Source organism: Emydura macquarii, unplaced genomic scaffold (assembly GCF_026122565.2).
Source record: "Emydura macquarii macquarii isolate MOO-44397 ecotype Brisbane River unplaced genomic scaffold, CSIRO-AGI_Emac_v2 contig_2734, whole genome shotgun sequence".
In the NCBI taxonomy this organism is placed as follows: Eukaryota; Metazoa; Chordata; order Testudines; family Chelidae; genus Emydura; species Emydura macquarii.
In genome coordinates, this window is record NW_027132871.1 from 2801825 (window position 1) to 2829644 (window position 27820).

Below are 27820 nucleotides of genomic sequence, written 5' to 3' on the forward strand. Positions count from 1 at the left end.
CCGGCCCTTCCGGGAGAGGGCGGTGCTAAGGTGCTTCTTCTCCCACAATGCTTTGCGGGGCGGGCCGTTCGGAGAGAGCGTAACGAGAGAGAGCCCGCGCGTGGCCCTGCGGACTCCGAACCAAACCGCCGCCGAAGGTTGTCCGCGCGCTGGGCGGGTAAGACGGAGGGTTGACGCCTTGCGCGATGGCGCGGGCGGGGAAGGGTGCGAGCGTTGTCCCGCCGCCCGGTGCGCTCTGCAGCTAGGGGGTGGGCTCGGCCCTGGGGCTCCTTGCCGCCCTGGGCGCTGTCACGGCGGGCCCTTGGCTCTCAGCGACACCGCAGGGGAGGGGAGGCTCGTGCCCGTGTAACGGCCTCTTCCTTCGCCCGACACGTCCCCAGCCGCAGCCCCTGTGACGCGCTGTGGGCTCGCGCCACCTTCCGCTTCCCACCCTCAGCCTCCCCCCAGCGCTCCCCCGTGTGTTCCGCACCACCGGCCTCGGCCCGCGGCCCTTGGCGCTTACTGAACTGATGGGGCCCGGGGAAGAGTTGGTTGACGGTCCATTACCTTAGCTGGGAATAAGGACTGGCTGTTTAAAGATCGATGACTTAGGGTGTGGGCTGAGTCTCCTTTAGAGAGGAGCCTGACGAGCCTGTGGCTGAGATTTGAGCTGAGTTTTACTTTTGACTTATTTAACAAATGCAAATCCCAGGAAGCAGCGGGGAAAGAAATTGGACTTTATTATAGTGTGTGGGGGTGGGGAGGAAGCAGATTGGGAAAGGTGCCCGTTCACTGTTATCTAGCTCTGGAATTGGACTATTCTGACTTACAAGAACAGTGGTTATCTGGATGATCTCTGAACTAGCAGACTATCCAAGTGTTCTGCCCATGTTCAAAGTGGTAAAATATACACATCACCTGATACCTCACTTGCAACTTGCATCGCTCTCCATGTTGATGGGGTAAATTGCAAAATCCAGTGACAACTCAACTTGTAATTTCTGAATGTGGGCAACAGCTGTTTTTCTTCTGGTGCAGTTTGAGTCAAAGGATGGTTTGTTGTGCAGAGAGCTACTTTTTAATCGAAGTGTATAAGTAAAATTTTTCTCTTTTGTGAATTATACATCCTTAACACACACAATTATAGTACATCTTGATTAAAAAGTGTAATTGAATAGGAAGCCTGAGAAAATAATGCCATGGATGGAAAAATTTGGATGCTCTCAGGATTTGTTCCAGCATCAAAATCTGATCTGCCCAATGAACCTCTACTACTAAAAAGAGCAGAAGACCATAACTAGTATTGTAGCTTTAATGAGCATATGCAGCATCAGATATTTTACATGTAGTTTAGAACACTCATTTTTGTAAGATGGCCATACAAAATACTTGGAGTAATGGGAATTCCTCACTGGATGTCTAGAAGAATAGTTTCTTTCCTATTGGAACATTCTTAAATAGACATTTTATCAGAGGTGTGAGATTGCTTTTTAAATGAAAATACTATTTCTGCAAAACTTATTACCTGGAAAAACCTATTTTAACACAAATTTAAGGCTTGCCTTGCAACTTGCTCTGCACAGACAAGCACCATTTCAATGCACAGACCTACCTATGTAAATAAGTCACAAGTTCTGGGTCTTCGATGCACAGAATTTGGAAAATGGGAAGTGGCATGCAGATAATATGGTGATAAGGATGTTATAAGACTCTGTAAACAATAGGATCTTCACTTTTGCAGATTATTTATAAATCTTGGGTATTTAAATAGCTTCCATTATTGTAACAATTGAGTGTCACAATCATAAATATATTTGTTTTCACAACACTGATGTGAACTAGGGAAATACTACTATTGCTATTTTACAGATGGAGAACTGATGTACAGAGTGACTAAATGATTTGTCCATTCCTGTAATAATGTTAACTTGTGTTCATTAAATATGTATAATTTTGTTTGTAAGTTACTAGTTCATGTGCAAATACAGGTTAGCAAATTACTTGTAACATGGTCTTTTATAAATTACATGTGGTCATCTTGTTTTGTGGAACTGTTAATGAAAAAAGGTATCAGTGAAAACTTTCACTAAATGTTTACTATAAATGTTTTACAACACATTTCAATCTGTTTCTTTCTCTGTTATATCTTTATGAATACTATTGTGTAACTTGTGAGTGGTAACTTGTAGTCATGTTGTATTTCTCTACATCTTATCAAAAAAAAGAAATAGATGGAGACATGAGGATGAGAGTGGAATGGTCCTCCCTTCTTCCACTGCAAACCTGGAAGAAAGTTTGAACATGCATGCAATTGTCTACTTAAAAGTTCAGAACTCTAAAGCTGCTGAATCAGTTTTCCTTAAACCTGGTTTGCTTTTTAAGCTTCAAAAAGAACTAATAAGCCAAGTTTGAAGTATCTTGATTTGGATGTGTTTGTTCTCCGAGAACAAAACTTTCTGATTGGAATTTATGGAGAAAATGTGTTTTTATTCTCAGAAAGGCTCAACTAACTCAGCCCAGATTAGGCTGAAAAAACACTTTTATACTGAATCAGTTGATATGAGAAATATTACATGAAAAGCTATTTTATTTGAGAGACTTGTAAGCAACTGAACTACAGAGCTTAGTATGCAAGTAATTTAGTACTAATAAAATAGTTGCTACATATATTTAAATATGTATTTCACACAATTTAATGTGTAATATTGTTGTTTGTTTGTTTTTTAACTGCAGCTAAAACTCAATTTACTTTGCCCGGTATTGACTTGTGAGATCAGCTAATGGAAATTAACCTTTGTTTTTCTCAGGAGCTTGCTAAGAATTGGTAGTTGAGGTATAAATTAAGTGACACATTTTATCTAGAAATGGTTTTCCATGTAACAAGGAGTAATTGTATTCTTGTTCTGGGAAAAAAGGTCTTGTTAAACGATCTTTTTGTGTAACTGCTCAAAAATATATTCTTTAAATGTAAATAGAAATTTGCCTGAGTAAAAAGTTTGGGAGTTCTTGGAGTTGCAATTTCCTGATCTGTTTAATTTCATCCTAGTGCTAACCTTCTTTAATTGTACATGTGGAATAATTTAACAAAATTATATTAAATAAAATAATTTATTTAATTTAAGTTCTGTTGTACAATTGTTGATAACCAGCAAATTAATGCTTTTAGTAAATAAGTGTCAAAAACTGAAAGATATTTTGTTATATTAAGAGTAAAAATATTAAATCTGTACCATAAAATGTTACACTGATCATTTAAATTTGATTAAAAACTTGCTAACTTTGTTTCTAGTCCTGCATTTCTAACTGTGGCAAACCTCACACTAACTTCAGAACTATATAATAGGGACCATATGATTGGCTTGTAACTAGTACCCTTGTTCATATGCAATTCTCCTGAATTATATTCAATTAATCTAGAAAGCTTTTTTTTTTTTCTTTTTTACTTTTGTAGATTGAAAAAGTCCGGATGGATTACAAATTTCATTCAACAAAAAAATTATCCTAATGAAAAATGGAGAGACATCCAGACTCCATGTAGTGGAATAACCATAAAGGGAAATGCTATCAGATGAACAAGAAAAAATCTTACCTTACAATGGAGAAGTCCTCATTTTTCAGCTGTCAAAAGCAAAATTTGCAACTGAAAAAACAACAAGATTACATGTCAAAAGAATGGTATATGACAGTGGCACTAACTTGTTTGTTCAAAAATCCTCAGGACTGTTCAGCATGCATGGTGGGAACTTGAGTATTGAAATGGTTTGTTGCAACTGTACAACGGACTTCAGAACAGGAATTAATCTCCCCTGTATTTTGATGAGAGAGAAAAAAAATAGTGTTTTCAAATATTTTTTATTGTTGCTTCACAGCTCCAACAAATTTGAACAGTGCTTAAATTTTAAATTGGACTATGAATTGAAAGATGATATAAGGTTACTTAATGGACCAACAGTATTATGGAGACATGCCAAAAAACTCTTTTACATCTCTATCAAAACTTGTACAGTGCTAAGTGCTTCTGTTCAGTTTTCTTCCATTGAATGGGTGGGTGAGATTGAGAATGAAGGTATCGTCATTTTAGGGATGAGAACTGCTTGTTTGCCAGGAGAAAGAGATGGGCAAACATTTTCTGTATCAGATGGAGCCATCTGGGGTAGTGAGTTTGTTGTATATGCAATTGAAAATCAGAAAATATTAACTGGCATTTGCTTTCTGCCTCACGCCTATAGCAGCGTGATATCTTGTGTGCATGTCTGCAGGATTGAGATATCAAAAAGCCAATTCAAAACGTCAGTTGTTGCTATCACCTGCAAAAAACAGTTGATCTGGTTCCAAGATGGTCTCCCCAAAAATGTCTGCCAGCTTCAAGATGAGGAGCCCTGTTCAATACAAGTAGCGGCAACAAGCAGAAATGACCTGCTGTTTGTTGTGTCATTTGCTTCCAGAGATGTCTGTGTTGTGCGGAAAGATAGCTTTCAGGTATGGTGGTCTTATAACAATGAAAGTTTTTAATGGAAGTAACAATGGAAGTTTTTAAGGGTTCTATTTCCTCTCCCCATCCACATTTGTAAGTCAGGTTTCCATAGAGAGAAGTTAGAGAACCCTCTGCTCTTCTGTATGTTGCTTCCATTAAAATGACCTAAATACAATAGTGTGCATCTTTTCTAGTGTTGCTCTGTGATTTGTCTAAAAAGCAGTAAATGATGCAGTTGCTTAATAAAAAAAAAAAAAAAAAAAGAGAGAGAGAATTCTTTGAGACTGGGCCATTGTCCCTATTCCTACTTCAAAATTTGTTTAGAATAAGAATTGCCTTTATAACAAGACATTGTGTTATGAATGTTTTTATGTAATCCATTTTTAGAGAACTGAACTGAATTGATATTGACCCCAAATTTAAATTTGCTGTTGAATTTTACTAACTTCACCTGCTGCATTTCTTTGTTGCCAAAATGTCAGAGAGAGCCCATGGACATTTTTTGGCTTTAGTTTTCCTAAATGCATGAGGCAATGTGAATTTAGTGTTTTCTTGGTATGCTGCCAAGAGCTGTGTATAATTTTTCTTTATTTGGAAACCCATAGTTTGCCCTCAAAGAGCACAAAATATCCTTTCTGTTCAGTTCTCTGCATTTAATGGACATAATTAACATAAACACTTAATTTGATATTTTTGTCTGTAATTTGAGCTTTCAGAGGAAGTATGGAGAGTTGTAAATGCCTGAAGTTACCATCTCCTTAACTGTTCTGTGAATAAGCTAGCTTTCCATATGCTGTGCAGAATTTAGCTCTACAGCTATCTTCATATTGATGGGAATTGACTAAATCTCAGGTCTCAATAAATTTATGAAAATTCTTATTGTAAATTCTGTTTAAGAATAAACAGTCAAAAGTTGCAGTATTTGAAAGCTGTTACCTGGAAAAGTGGACTTTTCTTCTAAAGGCATTATATGCACTTTATATATAGGGGAAATGGAGACACAGAAGATAAATTATTTGTCCAGGGTGACACAGCTAGTCAGTTATAGAGCTAGGAACAGAATTTGGGACTTTAGTTCACAGTACTGTGCTCTAGCCTCTCGACTAAAGTGCCTGCTTGTGCAAAAGTAGTAATTGTTTTTTTATGTGCTCTTTTAGAAAGTAAATTATATGGGTAAACTGTGACAAAACTGAATCTCAAATACAGATGTCTTACAAAAAGGTGTATACATTTTTAATATTGCATTTTACTGCAGGTTGCTTCCAGATGGCAAAACGTGAAGTCTGTTCTGGTAGATGACTTTATTGGCACTGGGACTGAACAAATTTTATTGCTTTTTAAGGACGTATCCAATACAGATAGTTTAAGTACATTCAGAATAACAGATTTTGGAGAGGTCAGCTATGCAGTAAGTTCAATTTACTTTTTCTTACCCATTCAGTACACAACAATGAAACTTCATGAACAGAACCTCAAGATATTAATAGAAATGTTTGTATGAAGTGAAGCTGTCCATATGCTATCAAATGCCCTTAAATTTGAATACATTGCCTTATGATTTTAATAATGAGGTTATAATAAGCAAGAATCAATCGAAATAACAGTCTGACTGGAAGAGACAGTTGATAATAACAGGAAATCTTTGGGGAAATTAAAATAATGCCGCTAAAGAGGCTTCATGTTGATACTTCATATATCAACAATTGCTACAGTGCTTATTTTTTGGTTAACCAAAGACTCTAATTAAGAACCTGGCACTTGTTAATTAACCTTTCATAAATTGGGCTTTGCAATATTTACCATTAACCTCTAATTTCCTTGGGTAAATAATTTTTTTTTATTGCACGTTATGGTCCTTGCGGCTTTTTAATTTCTTATCATAGACTCTTCTATAATTGTATGTCAATAAGCTGCACCTTGCTTTTAGCTGGTAGACTGTTTGCTTTTCTTTAGAGCGACATCAGTTGTAAAAAGGATTTTCCTCATGCGGAACAACTACAAGAGAATGGTTTTCTTACCATCCAAGCTCTTGAAACAAGATTACAGGTTTGCATTACCTCTCTCTCTATTTTCTGATATGTAAATTGCTATTTTGTTTGGTTTTTTGGGTTTTTTTTTTAAGATTGGAAGTCAAATTCTACTGAGGAAAATAGAAAAGAGCATAAACTTTGGCACATCAAATGTAAAAGTGTAATTAGGCAGGCCAAAAAAGAATTTAGAGAGCAAATAGAAAAACACACACACTAACAGCAAAAATATTTTTAAGTACACGAGAAGCAGCAACCTTCCAAATGATCAGTGAGGCCACTAGACAGTCCAAGTATTAATGCAGTACTCAAGGAAGACAAGGCCATTTCAGAGAAGGTAAATGAATTTTTGCATCAATATTCATTGCAGAGGATGTGAGGGAGACTCCCATATGTGAGCCATTCTTTTTATGTGACAAATCTGAGGAACCGTCCCAACTAGAGGAGGTCAATAGAGGGGGAGCCCCTGGCATCAAAGAGCTGGTAGTGATGGGTTTGCAGTGAGTTCCTGAAATAGAAAGGGATGGGAGAGTTCCACACAGGAAGCTTAGGAACAGTGGCCTAGGATAGGAGGTATGCATGTATCTCGACTTGCAGAAACAACTAAGTGAGTGAATCCCTATTTTTATATCTTTTCCCTTTTGAAAAAAGATCTTTTATGCCCTTTAGAATCTTTTCTAAAATTCTCTTGAAGCTCTTCTAGAAAGCAAGACAAGGTGGACAGTTGACTAAACAAATATTTTAATGCTGCTGTTTCTCTGTCTTGAGGCAGAGCATATTCCAGACTTGTGTTCAGGTTTCTAGAGAAAAAGCATAGAAGATGCAAATTAGAGTGCAATATTTTTTCATGCTTACAGTTAAAATTAGATTACCAGAGGGTTGTATGCTTTATTGCTTCTTTAGGCTCAGCTAATTACATGCACCAGGGATTCCTTTCATTCCTTCATAGGCTCTCTCAAGTCTCTATGTGCCTCCCATGACCGTTCATTCTTCTTTCCCACCTTCATTCTATTCTTCCTTATTGTCTTCTTTCTGGGAGATAAGTGCATTCGGGGTGTCATCATTATAAACTCTAATGGGAAGATGAGCAGAGCTAGAGTGACCAGATAACAAGTGTGAAAAATTGGAACAGGGATGGGAGGCAATAGGTGCCTATATAAGAAAAAGCCTCAAATATCAGGACTATCCCTATAAAATCAGGGCATCTGATCATCCTGGGCAGAGCTGAGATATTGGGCTGGAAGGCTGAATGGTTGCCATCACCTTTTTTTTTTTTTTTTTTAAACCTATATATGATTAAAGAGGTGGTTGAAGCAGCTAAGTCTACTAACTAGGTATAAGGGGGTTTTGGTGGTCTCCTGTTTCCCTTCTCCCCCTTTTCATTTTCACCAAAATAATGTCTGCCAATTTCTGCCTAGAACATACCATGAAACTTTGAAATTCATCAGATGTCTCATTCAGAAGTTATCATGGTAAATACAGAGAAATGCCATCAAGTTAAATGTAGTGACTTACTTTGTTGAGTGAATAATCACTACCAACATAGGTAAAACAGCCTTTCCTCTTAGATAATAAAAGTAAAGCAAGAAGAGATGACTAAATATTTTTGTAGGTCTGTGATTTTTAAGGATCCAGAAGACTATCTTAAAGCAAGATACTTTTTAGGCTTTTTTTTTAAAATATAGTAAGGCACACAAGTTTGATTTGGCAACAAAGTGGCCTGATTTTTAAAATATGAATTTCGGTGCCTATCTTCAGACACCCTATTTTTAAAAAAATCTTGACTTAAATGTCTAGTATGAAATGTAAAGCTGAAAGGCCATGGGCATTTTCAAGATCCCACTCATAGTTTGCTGACTAACTCTAATCACCATCCTTTTTTACACCCCACAGACTGGTTGCACTTCTGTTCGGCAACTACTGCAGCATTTACGACTCAAGGAGAAGGTTCTTTTTGAATCTTGTAGCGCGTTAATAGACCTTGTCCAAGGGACAGAGCATATCCTACCAACTGCAGAAAAGGTAAAATAGATTACACTGTCATAGTTTCTATATATTTTGTCAAAATGAACTATGATCTATTTTAAATGGAGATGGGCTTATAATAGAAAACTCACTTTTCAGTTGTGGGTTGAAGAGGTGACAGACTTAAGAAAACTGACTCTTTAATATATTGCCCTAGATGTGCAGCATATTAAATTAACCTATACTGGAACATCTCTATTTTAGGGCATCTCAAGACTCACCTGTCAATTAAATGGCTAGTTAGCTTGTAGTTTTAGGTACCAGAAGCTATTAAGTAATTAAGAGGGCAATAGTGCAAGACAACTTGTGATCACATAACCTGTTCTAGCCAATTGGGTTGTGTAGCAGTGCAGAGTTGTTGTGATCTATAATCAATTTCAAAATGGAAGGATGAATTTTGAATATGTCTTAATGCATATGGAGGAGTTCATGGCAAACCACAGTTACATGAACTCATCTGACATTTATTATAAAGAATAGAATTAGTTTCTGTAGATTTCCTTTCATACTTCAGTTATACCAAAGCACTTCCCAGATACATTTCTGTTTCCTTCTCATGATCAACTGAATACTTTTTGGTAAACAGCACAGTAAAAGTACTTAAGTACTGCAGTAAAAGAATTATACTATATACACTTCAGTTATCTTAAACAACGTATTTTTCTGTAAGGAAGGTCTTGTTTCTCTCTGGGATGATGCAGAAAATCTTCTTCATCCTCTTGATAAAAGGACGACAATGACATCTGAGGGCCCAGAACATCTCATAGAAAAATTATGGCAGCGCGTGGTGGATGACAGCTTGGTAGTTGGAGTAAAAATAACAGAATCACTTAACTTGTAAGTAAATACATTCTAATAACTTCGTCTATAAGTTGGGCCCTGTAATTGCAAAGATGAAGGTGACTACAAAGTTAAAAATTTGATTGTAACTTTTGGTTTTGTGCTTTGAAAATCTATATTTTATGATATAGACTTAAAGATACTTTAAACTATACGGGAAGCAAGAAAACTGAACGTCGCACACTACCTATGGGCAATATGGTTACATCAATCTAAAAGTTCCTTAACGTTTGCATTTTTGGATTTATTTTTCATGGCTGCCTTAGCATAGTTCCTTCAATAATATAAAAATGTTTGTTTCTGTTTCCATTCTTGGCAAGGGTCTATGTCATTTAAGAGAAAAGTACAGTAGAAAACATAGTAGACTTTCTGTTGATCATATCATTGGTAATATCTGGTCACGTGGTGTGCATCCAGATACTCCAGTGTTATTCTTTTGAATTGAATTAGGTTACAGTTTGGTGTGAAGTCAAATAAAAATTTGGCAATTCCACATGATTTAAATCAAGTGTATAAATTTGTAGCACTTTATGTATGTATAAATAAATTATATAAAACTAACTTTCTTTAAAATGGCTTGTTTATTCTGTTATGTATCTTGATTTTCATAGTTAGTTGAACATTTTCTATTTCTAGAGAGTGTTCACTAATATTTCACTTATGCCCTAGAAAAATATAATTAGCAATAATTTAATTTACAAGTTAGTTTAAAGAAAGTTCTTGAAACTCATGAACTTGACACAGGAACATATATTTCTTGTTAGACGCAGAACTCTTACGTTTTGACCTATATTCCCCACAAGCAATGTAATTGAGTATAGGTGCCACTGAAAATCAGTCCAGTGACTGAGTGAACTGATCTGCTAAATCCTTTAGCCACTGTTCCCAAGTTATAGATATAGTGTCTCTCCCTGCCAGATTGCTATAACTTTATAAAAAACCTGACCTCATTATCTTGATAGCCTCTATAAGAGCCACTGGGGGAAGAAGTTGTCTTTGCTTTTAAGTGTTAAGTTTTAGTTCTGATGGTAGTAATTTTGTATTTAACATAGTAATTGTTTTTAATGGGACCATGGAATATTTAACTAGTGATGCCTGTGCCTGAAAACATTTCCCTTTCCTGTACAGCAAAATTGCAATGTTGGATTATAGCATAAAATGTTACTTCACTACAAAGAAAACTGAAACATAAGACTTTTAAACATGACTCATAGCTTGAATCTTTGTTGACTGACCAAATGAAATTAACAAAAATATTGTTTCAAGTCCTTCAAGGACTTGAAGGACCCTTCAAGGGCCCTTCTGAGAGAACAATACAAGTAATATTAAAGTGAATAGATACCTCCTATCTGATTTCTATTCCTTACATCTGACCAAGTGGGTTACAGCCCATTAAAGCTTATGCCTGCAGAAATTAAATTTGTTAATCTTTAAAGTGCTACAGGACTCTCGTTTTTAAAGTGAATAAAGCGTTTCACAAATTTCACACAGCACTGTATCATATCTTAGTTAAATTAAATAGTATAGTAATTTAGAATCTTAATTTGAAATTCACATGCTATTTGAACAAAATTGCATAGAGGTTCTAAAATTAAGGATGGAGTAGCAAGAGCCCTAACCTTCACCTGAAAGGTTAACATCACATTTCAAACAGGTCTTAAAGAAGGAAGGAATGTTGCTGTCTTGTATTTTAGGTATCCTTGTACTATATTATAAAGAAATATCCTCTTTAAAACAAAATTTAAAAATAAACTTTAATAGTTTATATCCAGAAACTTATGACTGGGATTTTCAGTGACATCTAAGGGAGATAAGCCCACAGACCCTATTGACTTTCAGTGGGAATTCGACACCTAGCTCCCATAGGCTCCTCTGAAAATCCCAGCCAGTATTTTCAAAACCTAAAACCATGCATACTGTGTTTGGGTAAAGTATATGTTAAAATACACCAGAGTGCTTACCGGACACCTTTGTACATGAATGAATTAGTCTGAAAGTATGTTAAAGGTTCTTGATCAGTTCAACTGTTCATTTGGTAATGTGGCTGACAACTTAAAATCTTGAATCTCCAAGACGTTAAAGCACTAAATGTCAGTAGACATCTTTGCAAAGCTTTGATTACATTTGTCTGACTGTAAAATGTGAACTTGAAATACAGTAATCTTGTATGTGTTTTACAGGTCACTGGATGATGTCAGCTTATCCCTGGTAATGGATCAAGACTTCACTTCAGTTTCTCCAGTTATTGAGTGTCAGAGTAAAATAGTTAAACTGAACAACACTTTCTCAGCAATGTCTGTCTCCTCATGCCAAATGGAGCCACAACCAAAAAGGATAAAACTGGACTTCCATAGCGAGAATGATCTGAAAAAAGAGTACCATGAAAGGCCTTCTAAAATTGCAAGAGATGTGGCAAAGACATTCGTTGCTATTACCCAGCTTTCACCACTGCTGGCATTCCGTGATGTATGTTGCATGATACTACTACACGCTAAGAGGAGAAAATATCGAGATGGCGACCTACAGGAAAGCAAAAAGCTGACTTTACTATGTGGGAAAATTTTATTAAATCTGGAAGATATTTCAAGTGGAAAATATTCAGTTAACTTGCCAAGGAATAATAGTCATAGTACAGGTAAATATGTAATGCATTGACTTTTTCACATTGATCAGAAGAGCTGATTAGTTTAATTTCCTCCTCTTTGTTTTCAAGCCATAGTAAGCTCATTTTTTCATGTTGTAATCGAGTTTATCAAAATATATATAATTTCATTAAAAGGCAATGGTCTATCATGAATAAGAAACTGACTGACTGAGACAGAAAACAGTAAGAATAAATTAATACAGTTCTCAGTGTGGAAAAATATTAAGTGAGCTGCTCCAAGGTTCTGTACTAGGATTAATTGTTAAATGTATTTATTGATAATCTTAAAAAGAGGGAGTGCAGTGCACAATTTGGAGGTACTTAGATTCTTTATTTAGAAAAGACGAAGAGGAACTTAAAGGGGATCTAATAAAACTTAGTCAATTGGCACTGTGATGGCACATGATGAATGCAAGGTAATTGATCCTGGAAAGAGTAATCTGAAGTACATATAACTAGAGCTAGTTGAGGGATTTCTGGTTTGACAAATTTTGAAACTTTGAAATTTTTCAAAACTTCTTGTGACCTGGAAATTCTAAAAAAATGTCACTTCAGAAATGCTGACACATGGTGTTTCCAAAATGAAATTTCTCATCCAACCAGCCACTATCCTGTGAAAATGACATTGTTGTCAGTTTCACTCAGCAGCTGCCTGGGCTCCAGGATCTATTCAGGGTCTACAGTGCTGCCCTGCCATGGTAAGTGCCCCAGAGCTGCAGACCCTGGGAGCCCATTCCAGGACCTCCAGGCTCTCAGCCTCATGGCAAAAGCCCGTTAATCCCTCCACATCCAGGAGCCTGGAAACCCTGAAAGCTCCAGGGCTTTCAGGCTACCAACAGGAATCCTAGTGGGGTTGCTCTGAAGCCACAGACCCTGGAATCCTGAGATTCATGGCCCCAGGGCAGTCTGCATGGCACAGCTCCCCAGCAGCTGACCAGGTGAGCAGGTAGGGAATCAGACAACTGTCAAATGTTCATCAAAAGTTTGTTGAACCTGACTCACTTTCACAAGAAATTTCAGGTTTTGCAAACCAGTGTTTTCGTCTGAAATTTTCTCACCAGCTCTGCTTAAACTTTGCTGGGATCAAAATAACTATAATCTGGTTTCTGTTCAATGCACATTGTTTGCTTTTTGATCACCAATGTTACGATACCCATTTTATATATAATGGCATTATCCCATTATATGTCAATGGCCTTTTCACTGAATACTGTATTTAATTCTAATCGCCTCTCAAAATAAGATGTGGTAGAAATAGAAGATGCCCAGAGACAAGAGGCATGGAAAGATTTCTACATAAGTAGAAATTGAAAAGGCTGAGATTATTTAATTTAGAGGAATTAAATAAGGGGATAGGATAGAGATGTACAAAGAGAGAAAGATATAGAGAAGGTAAATTGGGAACTCCAGTTTATTCTTGTATAATAGAAGAACAAAGGGCATCAATTTTAAAACATATTCTTCAAGAGGAGCTGACAAACCAGCATATATGGCAAATCTTAGAGCTTGCTCTGAAAGGGAGAGAAAACAAAATGTCTTTAAGGATATAGTCTCTGCTGCTCTAAGAGTGAGAGATTTAACTTTCATATACATAATTAATTATATAACCAAATGTTTTTCCTCGGATAACAAGCTAAAATTTTTGAGAATACCTCATGCAGATGACACTGAAACCATTGAAGAGACTCCTGTTCGGAAATGCAGCCATACATAAAACTTTTTTATGTTTAAAAAAAAAAGAGAGTCTCATTTCGCCTGATTTTAGTGATCCAGTCATCTCTCCTCCCTCTCTCAATCAGCTGCAGGGAATCTGTACTTCTCTATCATCTGTGTAGGCAAAACCAGGGAAGAGTCTGTTTAGGAGCTACTGTATCTTTGGCCAACATCCACCAATCACACTACTATCACAGTAGCTATTGATAATTCTCTTGGCAAAGTGATATTTTTCTCTACAGTCATCTAATATCCAGGAGGTTCTTAGTCAGCTAACCTGGATTCTTGCTAAGAACAGCAGTAAGAAGGTGGTGGGAAGGGAATTCCCTGGGCAGGGCTGGATGCTTTGGTAGACTTGTGGGATGAAACAGGATCCAGGGGTGACATCAGAATAAGCAGTTGTGATGTAATATCAAACAAGAGGGACATATTAGTGCTAAGTAAGGGAGGTAGATATCATTCCTGGCCATAGAAACTTCCCACTTCTAGGTTTCTTGAAATAGCAGTAAAAAGGAGGTAACTAAGGATGAAGTCTGAAAGGAAACCCCATTTTGATCAGTATTTGTTGTTAATAACATATAAAAGTATTAAATCTAAGTATTTAAATATTTTTTCTCTTACAGATACCATGGAAGATATATTAGCTATTCTTGCAGTAGCTTTCAAATTCTCCTTTCAGATAGTCTCATCTGACTGCACACTGACTCCAGTGAACATGTGGCTACTGTCACAAATGGAGTGTATGCCAATCAAGGAATGCCCTGAAAATATGTTTTGTCATAAACTGGGAAATCTGCACGGCACTGTCTTTAACTGGAATTTGAAAACTCCATTTGAAGGCATTTTAACATTGTTTTGCAGGTAATAGTAGTTGGAAAGCTTAGGGAATACCCAATTCTTCGTAACTTGAGTTTGAGGCAGAATATCACTTTTTCATTCTAACTACTTTGCCACAGTATAATAAGTGAGCAGTGAGAGACATCTAGGCTTTATTTTTAAATGATCATCCTAGGCCTATTAGTAGATCTGATTGGATTGCCTTTTGCAATCATTATTTTATGCCCAGGTATCTGTGCAGAGTATAAGAGGTATACACAGGACTTACGCTATTTGATATGTCAGAATGTACATTCCATGAATTTGGAATAATGTACCTTCAGCAGTTTTAAGGGTTGTCTTTGCTTACTATCCTTGGAAAATAATGCATGTCTGAGTCAGATCTCTGGCAATATTCTCTTGGCACTAGGAGTTGGAATCTTGTCACTACTAAGCACAGACCTTTGGTAAATGGATGAAGCTTAGCAATTTGCAGGCTTTCCTGTAGGACGTCTTATACACAAACTTCATAAGGCAGTTTGGAAAGTGCAAATACCTGCAACTCTTATGAGGTCCCCACTTTTTTCAGTTTATGGCACTTAATTGCTTCTTCAGTTTGAATTGCAAGATAATATCAATGCAGAAAAATCCTGAATTCCACACAAAGGCAATATTATAACTTCTATTTAAATAAAACTTATTTTTTTCAGTGTGGATCAGTTGAACTAGCATGTAATCATGTTTAGATCTTACCTGTTTCAGAAATAGGTAGATCATAGAACTTCTTCCATCAGGCCAAGAACTGAGTTAATAATAGCAGTATTGTTATTTGTCTTGGTAGCCTACACAGATACTTCTGAAACATGAAATATGATACATTCCCTGCCCTGAAAAATTCAGTCTAAAAGTCAAAGAGTAAACTATAACTATAGTGGGCTCAATTTTTACTCAAAGTAGGATCAGCCTCTGTTTCAAATGAAGAATACAGTGTATCATCACCAAATTTAAAGGACATTATTTGAGTAAAGATTGAATCATCTGAGGAATTCTAAATAGATCCGCTGATTAAGTATCAATCTTTTTAAGAAACTTAGTGTCTCACCATTTTTTTTCTAAATACATTTTGCTAACACACCCCTGGCTTGTTATCCTTTAAGCTTCCCATGTAATTAATTAATTGAAAAGTAGTGCCAAATGTACATTTCAAGAATTTTGGTTATATCTAATCAAAGTTATTAACTCCACTGTATCTAAGTTTTTCCCTTGTATTTACAATTAATCCTCATTCAAATAGTTGTCAGTTAATATAATTTATAATGAGACTGAATCCACAAGCTATCTTTGGTGAAAAAGGCTACTGTTTTACTAATGCCTTGTCATGTGGAAATAAGGCTTTCTCCATCTTCTATTGTCTTCAGATGGACTGAAATCAGAATGTGTTCAAGAAAAATGGTGGCCGTATATTCTGTGGTTAAAAAAGTGTACAGGAACCTGAAGATAGCCTATGATGCAAACTCCATTTTAATCAGGGTTAGCATTGAATGTACTGGGTACTCTCAAGCTTCTGTCTAAGCTCTGTGGCTTCAAAAACTCCTCTTTTCTGAGGCCTAGCACAGTAGATATAGCACTGGACAGGCCCATTCTGTCTTCCCTGAGTCTCCCCTCTTCCATAATTCTACATCCACATGCCGTAATGGAAGTTGTAGGAGTAGCACCCCTCCCTGCCCACCCCCATACCCTCCTATTCTTGTGTTTAAAAACCCAGGAAATCATAAATGAAAAACTTTTTTAAAAGGAATTAAGGCTGGTTAAGTGCAACAAACCCATTCCCCCTGTACACCCTTAAAAACAAGGAAATGCCAAGTTATGGGACACCTCTTTACTATAATGTCCACACAACACACATTGCATCATCACAAATAACCTCCTTCTGACTCAGCATGTAAGGGGAAACACTAACTCAACACATTAATCTCCTTCATATTATAGGCACCCTCTTAATTACAGTCTAATACTTCTCCCAGAAACAGATGACACACAGCACTCTTAATTGTGGGTATATATTTCAGCACTGAGTATTTGCTGATGTTGCGCAAGTCTGCTTAGCATTGATTCTTTAGCTATACAGTAGTTGGCATAAGCTCTAAAGGGAAGATATTGTTTGCCATTCCATCCGCAGGAAATATAACTTAAAAGGTTTACATAATAAGATGTATAGGTAATTTCCCTGGTCAGTCTAAAGTAGCTTCATTGCACTAATGAATCTTGAAAGAATTGTATCCTTGTGTTGAAGATTCTTTTTATTTTACAGAAATCAAACTGTCTTGTTCCAGTGTCTTCATAGCCTCATTGGCGTTCTCCCATCAACCTGCAAAGTAAAACCCCTAAGATTAGAAAGCAAGGACATCCTTACTGACCAGCTTGCACTAGCTTTGGAAAAGGAAATGGTCACCTTTAGGAGTTCTTTCTCCTCTGTAGTGAGTGAAGTTGAAAACAACTTGACAGTGAGTTATGAGGCAAGCAAGACAATGAGCAGGGTCACAGTGTCTTCTTTGTCTGAAAAAAAGGAAGCAGTGCAGCAGTTCAGAGAGGAGCTTCAAAATGAACAGAAGCAAAGTGCATTGGGTATGAACCGAATAGTGAGCGGTGCCCTTTACAGACAAATGGCTTTGAAAATTGCTGGGGCTCAGCTGTGTTCTGATACGATTGCGTGCAGACTGAACATTTCATAATGACGCCGCTCTAAATTTATTTTGAATACAGTTTTATTTAAATGACACTATCAAGCACTATTTATATTTTGTTTTTACTTTCTATATGTAACTCCTTTTTAGAATATGGAGAATAAAACTTTTTTCTACCAGTGTTGTCACTACTGTTTGACATATATATTTTCCTTTTTTGAAGGTGCTTAGTATTAAAATAGTTTTTTCACTTTGTAAATCATAAATTGCTGTAGATAAATACGTATATTTTGGCTGATGAAGAATAGCCAGTATGACACTAATTGAACATTAAAGATAGACCTCTAGGACAGCTAGGAAAAGGAGATTAGCAAATACCAATTTTAAATAAAACCTGTAAGAAGATGTCTGTTTTAGACATTGACAGTATTTAGATTTGTATTGATCTTAAAACTGAATCTTAAGGTTGGGATTTACAAAAGTATCTAAGGGAGTTAAGCACCCAGCTCCCATTGAATTTCAATGGGAGTTGGGCACCTAATTCCCTTACTCATAAAATAAGTTGTATAGAACTCCTCTTTGGAGAAATGAATCCAAAATGGTATTCATATTTTCAGATGACCACACTCAGTTAAAATAAACCATCTCAATTTGAGTCTTCTTAAACGGATGGAGTCTGGTGTGGAATTGGTAGCTTTTATTCTTGCTTATGTTCATTCCAATGTAGGTGGATGTTCACCCCAATCACAGTTGCCGGAATTTTTCCCTTAATGATATCTGTTAGGTTGGCTGTAACATCCTGAGCTTTTGCACACTCATAGCACCAGTATAAAGGGCCCTGCCACCCCTGCTCCCCTTCAGTTCCTTTTTACCACCTCTGAGGGCTGTTGAAATTCCTCATTTCCTATGCAATTGTTCTCTTAAGGCCATGTCTACACTGCATCGCTAATTCGAATTAGCATAATTCGACTTTCAGAAGCCAATTTATAGAAATCGCAGCAGACTGTCCACACTATGCTGTTAGTGCTGGTTTCTTGCATTCACACTGGTCAATCTTAATTCGAATTACAAAGCAGTGCAATGTGGGTAGCTATCCCACAGTGCAACTAGCCACAGTGGCTGTTTGGAAGAGTGTCCTCGTCCCAGGATGCAATGCTGCTTTCCCTCCCCTCCCCATTCCCTCCCAAAGAAACAGGAAAAGGATGTTTGTGCCGTTTGTGTACTCCTCCTCCCCCCATCGCCATGCTGCATAGGCATGGAGACAGCTGAACTCTGCACTGTAATTCCGATGGTGACAAATACAACGCGGCTTATCATGGAGTACTTTAGAAATAGAGCAAGAAGGCGAAACAGGTACTACACCTATGCCACTGTGGCGACCCTGCTACAGGCAATCGAGCAGAACAATTCTCGATTGCTGCAGGCTATAATGTTTCATCTGCAGTCCATGGACTGCAGGTTATGGTGCAGGGAAACAAGCACACATTGGTGGGACCGCATAGTTATGCAGCTGTGGGATGATGATCAGTGGCTGCAAAACTTTCCTATGCGAAAGGCAACTTTCCTTGGACTGTGCTCAGAACTGTCACCATCCCTGAAGCGGGTGAACACTCACTTGAGACAAGCCATGACGGTGGAGAAGAGAGTTGCCATCGCTCTCTGGAAGCTGGCAACCCCCAACTGTTACCACTCAGTAGGAATCAATTTGGAGTTGGTAAATCTACAGTTGGAGCTGCCATGATTCAAGTGTGCAATGCCATCAATTGACTTTTGCTATGAAGGCTAGTGACTTTGGGAAATGTGCGGGATATAGTGGAGGGGTTTGCCATGATGGGCTTCCCAAACTGCAGGGGGGCCATTGATGGGATGCACATCCCCATCTTAGCGCCTGCACACCTGGCGACCAAGTACATAAACCGCAAGGGGTAGTTTTCCATGGTCCTGCAGGGGTTTGTGGATCACAGGGGTCGTTTCACAGACATCAGTCTGGGGTGGTCTGGGAAGGTGCATGATGCTCATATATTTCGTAATACGGGGCTATTCTCTAAGATGCAGGCGGGAACTTTCTTCCCTGACCAAAAAATTGACATTGGGGGTGTGGAAATACCCATAGTGATCCTGGAGGATCCTGCTTACCCCTTGCTCCCTTGGCTAATGAAGCCCTACACTGGCCAACTTGACAGTGACAAGGAGTATTTTAATAAGAGGTTAAGCAGTTGCAGAATGGTTGTAGAATGTGCCTTTGGGTGTTAAAGGGTAGATGGAGGAGTCTCCTCACTAGGCTGGACATGAGTGAGAAGTACCTCCCTTCTGTGATATCTGCTTGCTGTGTTCTTCATAATGTATGTGAAGCCAAGGGGGAAAGATTCCCCCAGGGTTGGACTGTGGAAGCAGAAAGACTGGCTGCCAATTATGATCAGCCCGATGCCAACACTACGCAGAGAGCTAACCACAGAGCACTTTGCATTAGGGAAACTTTGAAAACCAGGTTCTGCAATGAGATGTAGGAGTGATTTCTTTTCAAGTATGTTGTTTGCCTTTGATTCCCCCCCAAAAAAATCTCCCTTGGATATCTGTGCCTGACAAATCCCTCCTGGTCAAGAGCATATTTAATTTAAAAATATATATATATATTTTTGAATGATGCAAAACTTTATTTTTTAACATTCATGTCATGGGGGTAGAGGGTTCATTCACTGTCTCCAGGGGTAGAATGGTAGCTTGCTGGGGTGGAGGAGAGCATGTACTGCATCCTGGACAATCTCCTCCGAGATCTCATGGTGGTGGGGGAGGTGGAGAGCAGCATAGGCTTTGTTTCAGGAACATTGTGAAGGGGCTGCAGCGGGACTCTGTCCTGTCTCCGCTCCTGAAGGTCCACAAGACGCCGGAGCATGTCTGACTGGTCCTGCAGGAGTTGCAGCATCTCATGCGTGGTTCTGCGATCAGTCTCCTGCATTTGTCTATGAGTGTCCGCGACCCCGTCCATGCTGTTGGACAAGGTCAGCCTCCACGCTCTTTGCTCTCTCTCTCTGCGGATGTTGAGGCGTTCATGAGCTCAGAAAACATGTCATGTTTCTTTTTTTCCTTTTTCTAATCTGAGACAGTCTTTCCGCAGCATTTCTTAAGGGTCGGTACACTGCCGAGGTGTACCGAGGTGACTACCGAATGAAAGAAAAATAACAAGGGAGCCAGAGTTAGCATAGTGAAGAAAGTGATACAAATGTTACTATGTAAATAATTAGACCATGAAACAATGTAGCTAGCAAATTATTTCCTCTCTCTGCTTGTATTTCAACCCTTACATAGATCAACTTCGTACGGCTTGTTTTGGATGGGGGGGAAATCTCTGCTCGGATTTCAAACCCTTACAGAGAGCAAGTACAGACAGCTTGTGGGTGGGGGGGAAATGCTTAAAACACAATGCTGGCTACCTTGATTGCAGAGAAGATTCCTGCTGTGTGGGGAGGAACATGGCAGCCCTCCCCTGACAAGTTTTTCCAGGCGAGGGAGGAATAACAATTACATACAGTAAATTTTCCTAGTGATAACTGATGATAAACGTAGCCTTTCTCAACAAATCAAATCAAATGAGGCCTGGGTTACCACCCAGTACAGGCAACAAAACACTTGAGATCCCCCTCGTGCCCCTCCCTCCCCCCAATGTACAAGGACAGAAATGCTAATAAGAAAGAAAACTCACCAGATGTGCCTTCCACGGGATCGTTTGTGCTGTCCTGTGTGCTGGTGGACTGCTCAAGAATAAGTCCTGAGTTTCTTGGAGAATGGACACCCTGCTCTCATGCTCCCTGCTTTCCACAGCCACCTCCTCGTCCATGAAGTCCTTCTCGTTGTTCATGGACTGTGAACTAGTGGAGGTATCGATGCTGCAGGGAGGCATTATTGTGGAATCGCCCCCCAGAATAGCATGCACCTTAGAACCTGCATGGTTTGGAAGAGGGGCCAGAGCGATTGTTAGCTTCCCTGGTTTTCTGACGCAGCTCCTTGATCTTCACTGCTGAGCGTCCCTCTTGTGTCCCTTCTCCAGCATGCCCTGGGATATCTTCCCATAGATGTCTAGATTCCTTCTGCTGGCTCTGAGCTGAGCCAGAACTGACTCCTTGCCCCACAGCCCAATGAGGTCTAAGACCTCTGCTTGACTCCATGCTGGAGCATGTTTGGGCTTTGCAGTAGCCGTGCTGAGAACAGTGGGAAAGCTCTTGCCATGCTGGCAACAAGCACAGGAAATGAAGATTCATATCTTCCCGGGGCTGATTGAGGGGCAGGGACTTTAAAATGGGGCACTATGGGATATCTTCCAGAGGTCAATTAATTCACATTAAGTCCTATTGCGTCTACACTGACGCTAATTCGAATTAATAAATTCGAATTAGGCACTATGCCATTTGCAGAGATGGTCTTATTAATTCGATTTTACAGGCACCTTAATTTAAATTAACAGTAGCGCCAGTGTAGACGCAAGAGTAATTAATTCAAATTAAGGGACTTTAAATCTACCTAAGCTGCCAGTGTAGACCAGGCCTTAGTGGGTTTTTTTCTGACAAATGTAGTGTAACTAGTTTGTGTAGTTTTAGTAATTAGTGTAATCTGTAGTTTTTGTAGATCACTTGGACACATCTGCTCTTAGATAGCGGTGTTGTCCACCGTCCCAGGGCTGGGGCATGCCTCCGTCCCTGGGGTTCAAGCTCTGCACTTCTTGCAGTAAGGCTATACTCTTGAGCAAACCACACTCAAGCTGCCTCAAATGTTTAGAGGAAGCTCATAGGAAAGACCGCTGCCAACTCTACAGGGATTTCAAGCCCCAGGTCAAGAAGGACCACGCCTCATGGACCAGCCTCAGAGTCACACTTGGACTCAGCACCAAGTACCTCAGTCTCAGTGCAGAGTGCGCCTCCAACAACCCAGGACTCTAAGCACCAATCATTTTCACCAGTGCCTAAGAAGAAACACCACAAGCACCAGAAGAGTCGGTCTCCAGTACAGAAGGACAAAGGAGATGGAGCAAGCAAGACCCATGTGAGGCCGCTATCTTCACTGGCACTGCAGCATCAAGTGCCTGCAGCCCCAGTACTGCAGCAACCTCGCCACAAGTATAAGGGCAGTACACCAGCCATTTTGCAGTGCTGTCAATCCTCAAAGCTTTTGCTGCAGCCAAGGACCTTCTAATGCTACTAGTACCGAGCTTGCTGGAGGGTCAGGACTCAGCACCCCCGGTGCCTCCAAGTGGCAGGGAATTGTCACCCAATATTGTGACAGCTATCCAAGGGGAAACCCATGTTGATAGCCTTGCGATCCCCTCGGTGACCCTCCCTTGCACTGAGCGGCACAGCACTGCCCTAGTCTCTGCAGCGTAGCTCATCATCCTCATCAGTGTCCAAAGTGAGATTGTATTCCCGCTGCCAACACAGTCGACCTCGCTGCTCCCTGGGGCCATTCTCATTCTGGCACAGCACCAATATCATTGCTACTAATGGGTATTTGGTGGCCGAGTGCATGAGGGCCGATGACCATGCAAAGGCCCTTTTAGAACCCTGGGTGGTTTCCCCCACCTCAGGGTACCTCTTCAAGATGGTCATATTCTGTCATTTCAGAGGCTAGGGAGCCCCTGGTACCACACAGAGACCCTGGAACCAGACTCTGGTACCAAACATGGCACCGAGCCCTAGGAGTAAGCCTCACAGGCACTTGTGGATACCAAGGAACCAACTGAGGCTCCTCAGCTGGTATTAGCCTCCTCATCCTCCTCTCCAGATGAGGCAACCATGGCACCCAGAGTCTCCCCACAGGACAATCATAGAAGATTAGGGTTGGAAGGGACCTCAGGAGATCATCTAGTCCAACCCCCTGCTCAAAGTAGGACCAACTCCAACTAGATCATCCCAGCCAGGGCTTTGTCAAGCCTGGTCTTAAAAACCTCTAAGGATGGATATTCCACCTCCAGTGCTTCACCACCCTCCTAGTGAAAAAGATTTTCCTAATATCTAGCTAGATCTCTCCCACTGCAACTTGAGACCATTGGTCCTTATTCTATCATCTGCCAAAACTGAGAACAGCCTAGTTCCATCCTCCCTGGAACCTCCCTTTAGGTAGTTGAAGGCTGCTATCAAATCCCCCCCTGACTCTTCTCTTCTGCAGACTAAAGCCCAGTGCCCTCAGTCTCTCCTCATGAGTCATGTGCTCCAGCCCCCTAATCACTTTTGTTGCCCTCTGCTGAACGCTTTCCAATTTGTCCACATCCTTCCTGTAGTGGGGGGCCCAAAACTGGACCCAATACTCCAAATGTGGTCTCACCTGTGTGGAAGAGAAGGGAATAATCACTTCCTTTGATCTGCTAATGCAGCCCAATATGCCATTAGCCTTCTTGGCAATAAGGGCACACTGTTGACTCATACCCAGCTTCTTGTACACTGTAACCCCCATGTCCTTTTCTGCAGAACTGCTGCCTAGCCTATCGGTCCCCAGTCTGTAGCATGCATGGAATTTTTCCATCCTAATTTCAGGACTCTGCACTTGTCTTTGTTGAACCTCATCAGATTTCTTTTGGCCCAATCCTTCAATTTGTCTAGGTCATTCTATGATATCCCTACCCTACAGCATATCTACCACTCCCCCCAGCTTAGTGTTATCTGCAAACTTGCTGAGGGTGCAATCCATTCCATTCTCCAGATCATTAATCAATATGTTGAACAAAACCGACCCCAGGACCAACCCCTGGGGCACTCCACTTGATACTGGCTACCAATTAGACATTGAGCCGTTGATCTCTACCCATTGAGTCCAATGATATAGCCAGCTTTCTATCCACCTTATAGTCCATTCATCCAATCCATACTTCTTTAACTCGCTGGCAAGAATATGGTGGGAGACCGTAACAAAAGCTTTGCTAAAGTCAAGATGTATCACGTCTACCACTTTTCCCACATACACAGAGCCAGTCATCTCATCAAAGAAGGCAATCAGGTTGGTCAGGCATGACTTGCCCTTGGTGAATCCATGTTGACTGTTCTTGGTCACCTTCTTCTCTTCCAAGTGCTTCAGAATGGATTCCTTGAGGACCTGAACCATGATTTTTTGGGGACTGAGGTGAGGCTGACTGGTCTGTAGTTTCCCGGATCCTCCTCCTTCCCTTATTTGAAGATGGGCACAATAAGGCTTACCAAGACTTACTAAAGCAGGTAGCCTCAAAGTGGAGGTGGTCAAGAGGGTGACACATAGCTTTCTGGACATTATTTCACTAGAAGGCCCATCTAGAAAAGCTCTGCCACTGAATGATGCAATCATGGACCTGATTATGCCCTGTGGCAAACCCCTGCCTCCCTCCCCCCTTGTTCCTACTAAAGGTATGAATTCTTCTTTTTTTTTTTTTTTTTTGCACTGCCCCCTCCAAGATCCTTGGTAGTTGTGATGGCCAATTAGTGGGATCTCCAGGGACAGCCATGTACTACGCCCAAGGCAAAGGACCCTAAGAAACTGGACCTCTTTGGGCGCATAACGAACCAGCAAGCTGTGCTGTGGTACTATGACTTTAATACACTGGACAAAATTTAAGGAGCTACTTCCCCAAGATTCCAGACAGTTTTCCTCCCTAATTGAGGAAAAGAAGATGGTAGCTCGGGCCTTCCTACAGGTGGCCCTGGACACCTCTGACTCTCTGGCCAGGTCTATGGCAACAGCAGTTACAATGCACAAGAGCTCCTGGCTGCAGTGGTCAGGGCTCCTGCAGGAAGTACAACACATGATCTAGCTCCTCCCATTTGAGGGATCATTGCTCTTCTCAGAGCAGACAGATGCTAGGATGCACAGTCTTAAGGATTCCAAGGCAACCTTGAAATCCCTGGGACTTTATGTACTGGCAGGTTTGAGGAAGTGGTATAGGCTGCAGCAGTCAAGTATTTCCCTCCAACAGCCAAGCAGGACCAAGAGAGGAGAAGGAACCGAGGGTTCAGATGCAGGCCCCTTCCTCAATTATCCTCAACAGGCCCTACACAGTCTGCTCGTAGGCATGATGGGTCATCAAAGCACTCGTTTTGACGAGACACTCTAGGTTGGCATTGCAATCTCCCCTGGATTGGATCCAGCTATCCCCATTTTCCAACTGCCTTTTCTATTTCATGGATGCCTGGACCCAGATCACATCCAACTGCTGGGTTCTCAGCACAATAGAACTGGGTTACACCATCCAATTTCTGTCTACCCCACTCCCCTCCCTGTCCCTCTTCAAGGACTATTCTCATGAGCTCCTGTTAGAACAAGAAGTCCAATCCTTCCTTTGGGTGGGAGCCATGGAGGAGGTTCCCTTTCATTTGAGAGGAAAGGGGTTCTACTCCTGCTACTTCCTAATTCCAAAAGTCAAAAAAAATTTCAGACTCATTTTAGACCGTTGTTTCAGCTGATATCTCAAGAATCTAAAGTTCTGCATGGTCTCCTTAGCTTCCATCATCCAGTTACTAGATCCCAGGGACTGATGTGTTGCCCTCGATCTAAAAGACACCTGTTTCCACATTTCAATCTTTCCTGAGCACAAACATTTCCTAAGATTTGTAGTGAACCCAGGTCACAACCAATTCATGGTGCTGCTGTTGGGCCTGTCAGCTGCCGCACAAGTTTTCACCAATTGCATGGCAGTAGTAGTGGCCTTCCTTCAGGAATAAACTGCCAGAAGTCCATCCTGATCCCAGTCCAAAGGATAGAGTTCATCGGAGCACTACTCAATTCAGTGCAAATGAGCTCTACTTCAGAACGACCGGTTCCTTTCAATTACATCCCTGATAAGATCCCTCCAAAGTCATTCTATCATGACTGTGTGAAAGTGCCAGAGTCTCCTGGGACACATGGCATCATGCACATACATTGGGTCACAGGACGGATTTAGGGGGGTCACAGGTGCAGAGCTAGCATTAGGGGATGGGAGGCAGGGCAACTGCCTGGGGCCCCATGAAGTTAAGTTACATGCTTCAGCCCTGCTGCCTGCTGTCTCGGGCTTCAGACGCTGCTCAAAAGTAAAAAATTGGCTCAAGTATCACACTGAAATGTAAGTACAATATTTATATCACAATCAATGTATTTTATAATTATATGGTGAAAATTAGAAAGTAAGCAATTTCTCAGTAATAGCGTGTTGTGACACTTGTATTTTTATGTCTGATTTTGTAAGCAAGTAGCTTTTAAGTGAGGTGAAACTTGGGGTACACAAGACAAATCAGACACCTGACGGTTACAGTAGTCTGGAAAAGTTGAGAACCACTGACCTAGACTATTGTGCTATCAGAGGTAACTCAGCCAATCACCACCATTACTCTTCAGCTAATTTGCATGCAACAATTTCATTGGTTGTAGGAGTAAAACTGCATAGATGGTAGATTATATGGCCCAATAGCCACAGCTGTGCAACAGCATGGGTTTCCATCGCCTCGTATATAATACAATATTTAACTTTAAGCAAGGGTAGAAATTCTATGGAATGTTTGAATAAATTGTACATTTTTTTTTTCTGTTGAGGCAAGGTAAAAAAATCAGACCTTTCACATAGGGAGCATTTTTAAAAATTGCAATATATCAAATGTTTTTGCCTAGAAACTCCCACATTTGCCTTAAACTGTTTGCCTTCATTGGGATAGGGAAGAGTGTGATGATATAGTTTTAAATATTAGTTGATAAATATATGAACCTTACAGCAATCCAAAGCCACACATTCATATGCTTTAGGAAGTCCTACAACCAGAGGGGCAAACTTGTTGAAGTAAATGAACAAAACGGGGTTTTTTACAAGTGTGTTCTATTGAAGTGACTGTGAGTGATTATCATATGGTAATTCTAATATTGTTAGAGAAGCTAAATAAAACTGAATGAAGTGTCAATTTTCATTAAATGTTGGAGAAACTACTAAGAGTAACTTGTTCAAAGTTGTCTTATATCAAATATATCACTGGCTTTCCCCTCCTTTCTGAGTTGTTTGGGCTATGTCTTGCTTTCTGCAAATACTGGAGGGAATTCAAACTTTATCCATGAGGCTCTAGGATGTAGCCATTTTTGTGCTCTTGCCACAGATGCTCTGGCAGTGCAGAGTTGGTATTAGCCTTTCTATCTCATCAGTTGCAACCCTAACTTTTAATTCTTGCTTATTTATTTTGGTCCAGCAGCATGTAAAATACTTCCCTCCTCCCTATATTCACTTCATTCACTACATTCATAGGGACTTCCTGTATCAGGGGAAGGAACTCGGGGTGTATCTTGAACTCTTTCTTCCTCATGCATATGGTGTCTGCAGAGCAACATTATATAGAGGCAGTTGATGGTCCATAAGCCATTTCAAGGCCTCCTCTCTGACATTGTGAATATTGTCCATTTCACCTTTAATCCTTATTTGGGACACTGCATTATGATGTGTTTGATGGTTTGGGTGTTCATTGCAGTTGCACAGAGAGGAATCTTTTGATTTTCTACTTGTGCATCAAGTAGCCACATCTTCCATGGTTTGTTCATTGTGGTCCAAAGCCTGCATGGTAGGTTGAAACTGAGAGGGTGACTTGTTCAGTCAGTGAGAATGTGCTTGTTTGAAATGGTGGATGACATTCATGCGCTTTGCTGTTCCCTGGCCAAA

The 27820-nt window shown here is 40.1% G+C and overlaps 1 protein-coding gene across 1 annotated transcript; it reads left to right on the top strand.

Moving 5' to 3' along the window:
• Positions 1 to 69: 69 nt before the first annotated feature.
• On the top strand, positions 70 to 17383 carry FANCB (FA complementation group B). Its single transcript, XM_067566115.1, has 9 exons — positions 70 to 157; positions 3431 to 4458; positions 5709 to 5861; positions 6407 to 6499; positions 8374 to 8502; positions 9176 to 9342; positions 11526 to 11980; positions 14326 to 14563; positions 16830 to 17383. The coding sequence occupies exons 2-9, from the start codon at positions 3538 to 3540 to the stop codon at positions 17248 to 17250; spliced, it is 2577 nt and encodes an 858-aa protein (XP_067422216.1). The 5' UTR covers positions 70 to 157; positions 3431 to 3537; the 3' UTR covers positions 17251 to 17383.
• Positions 17384 to 27820: the final 10437 nt, after the last annotated feature.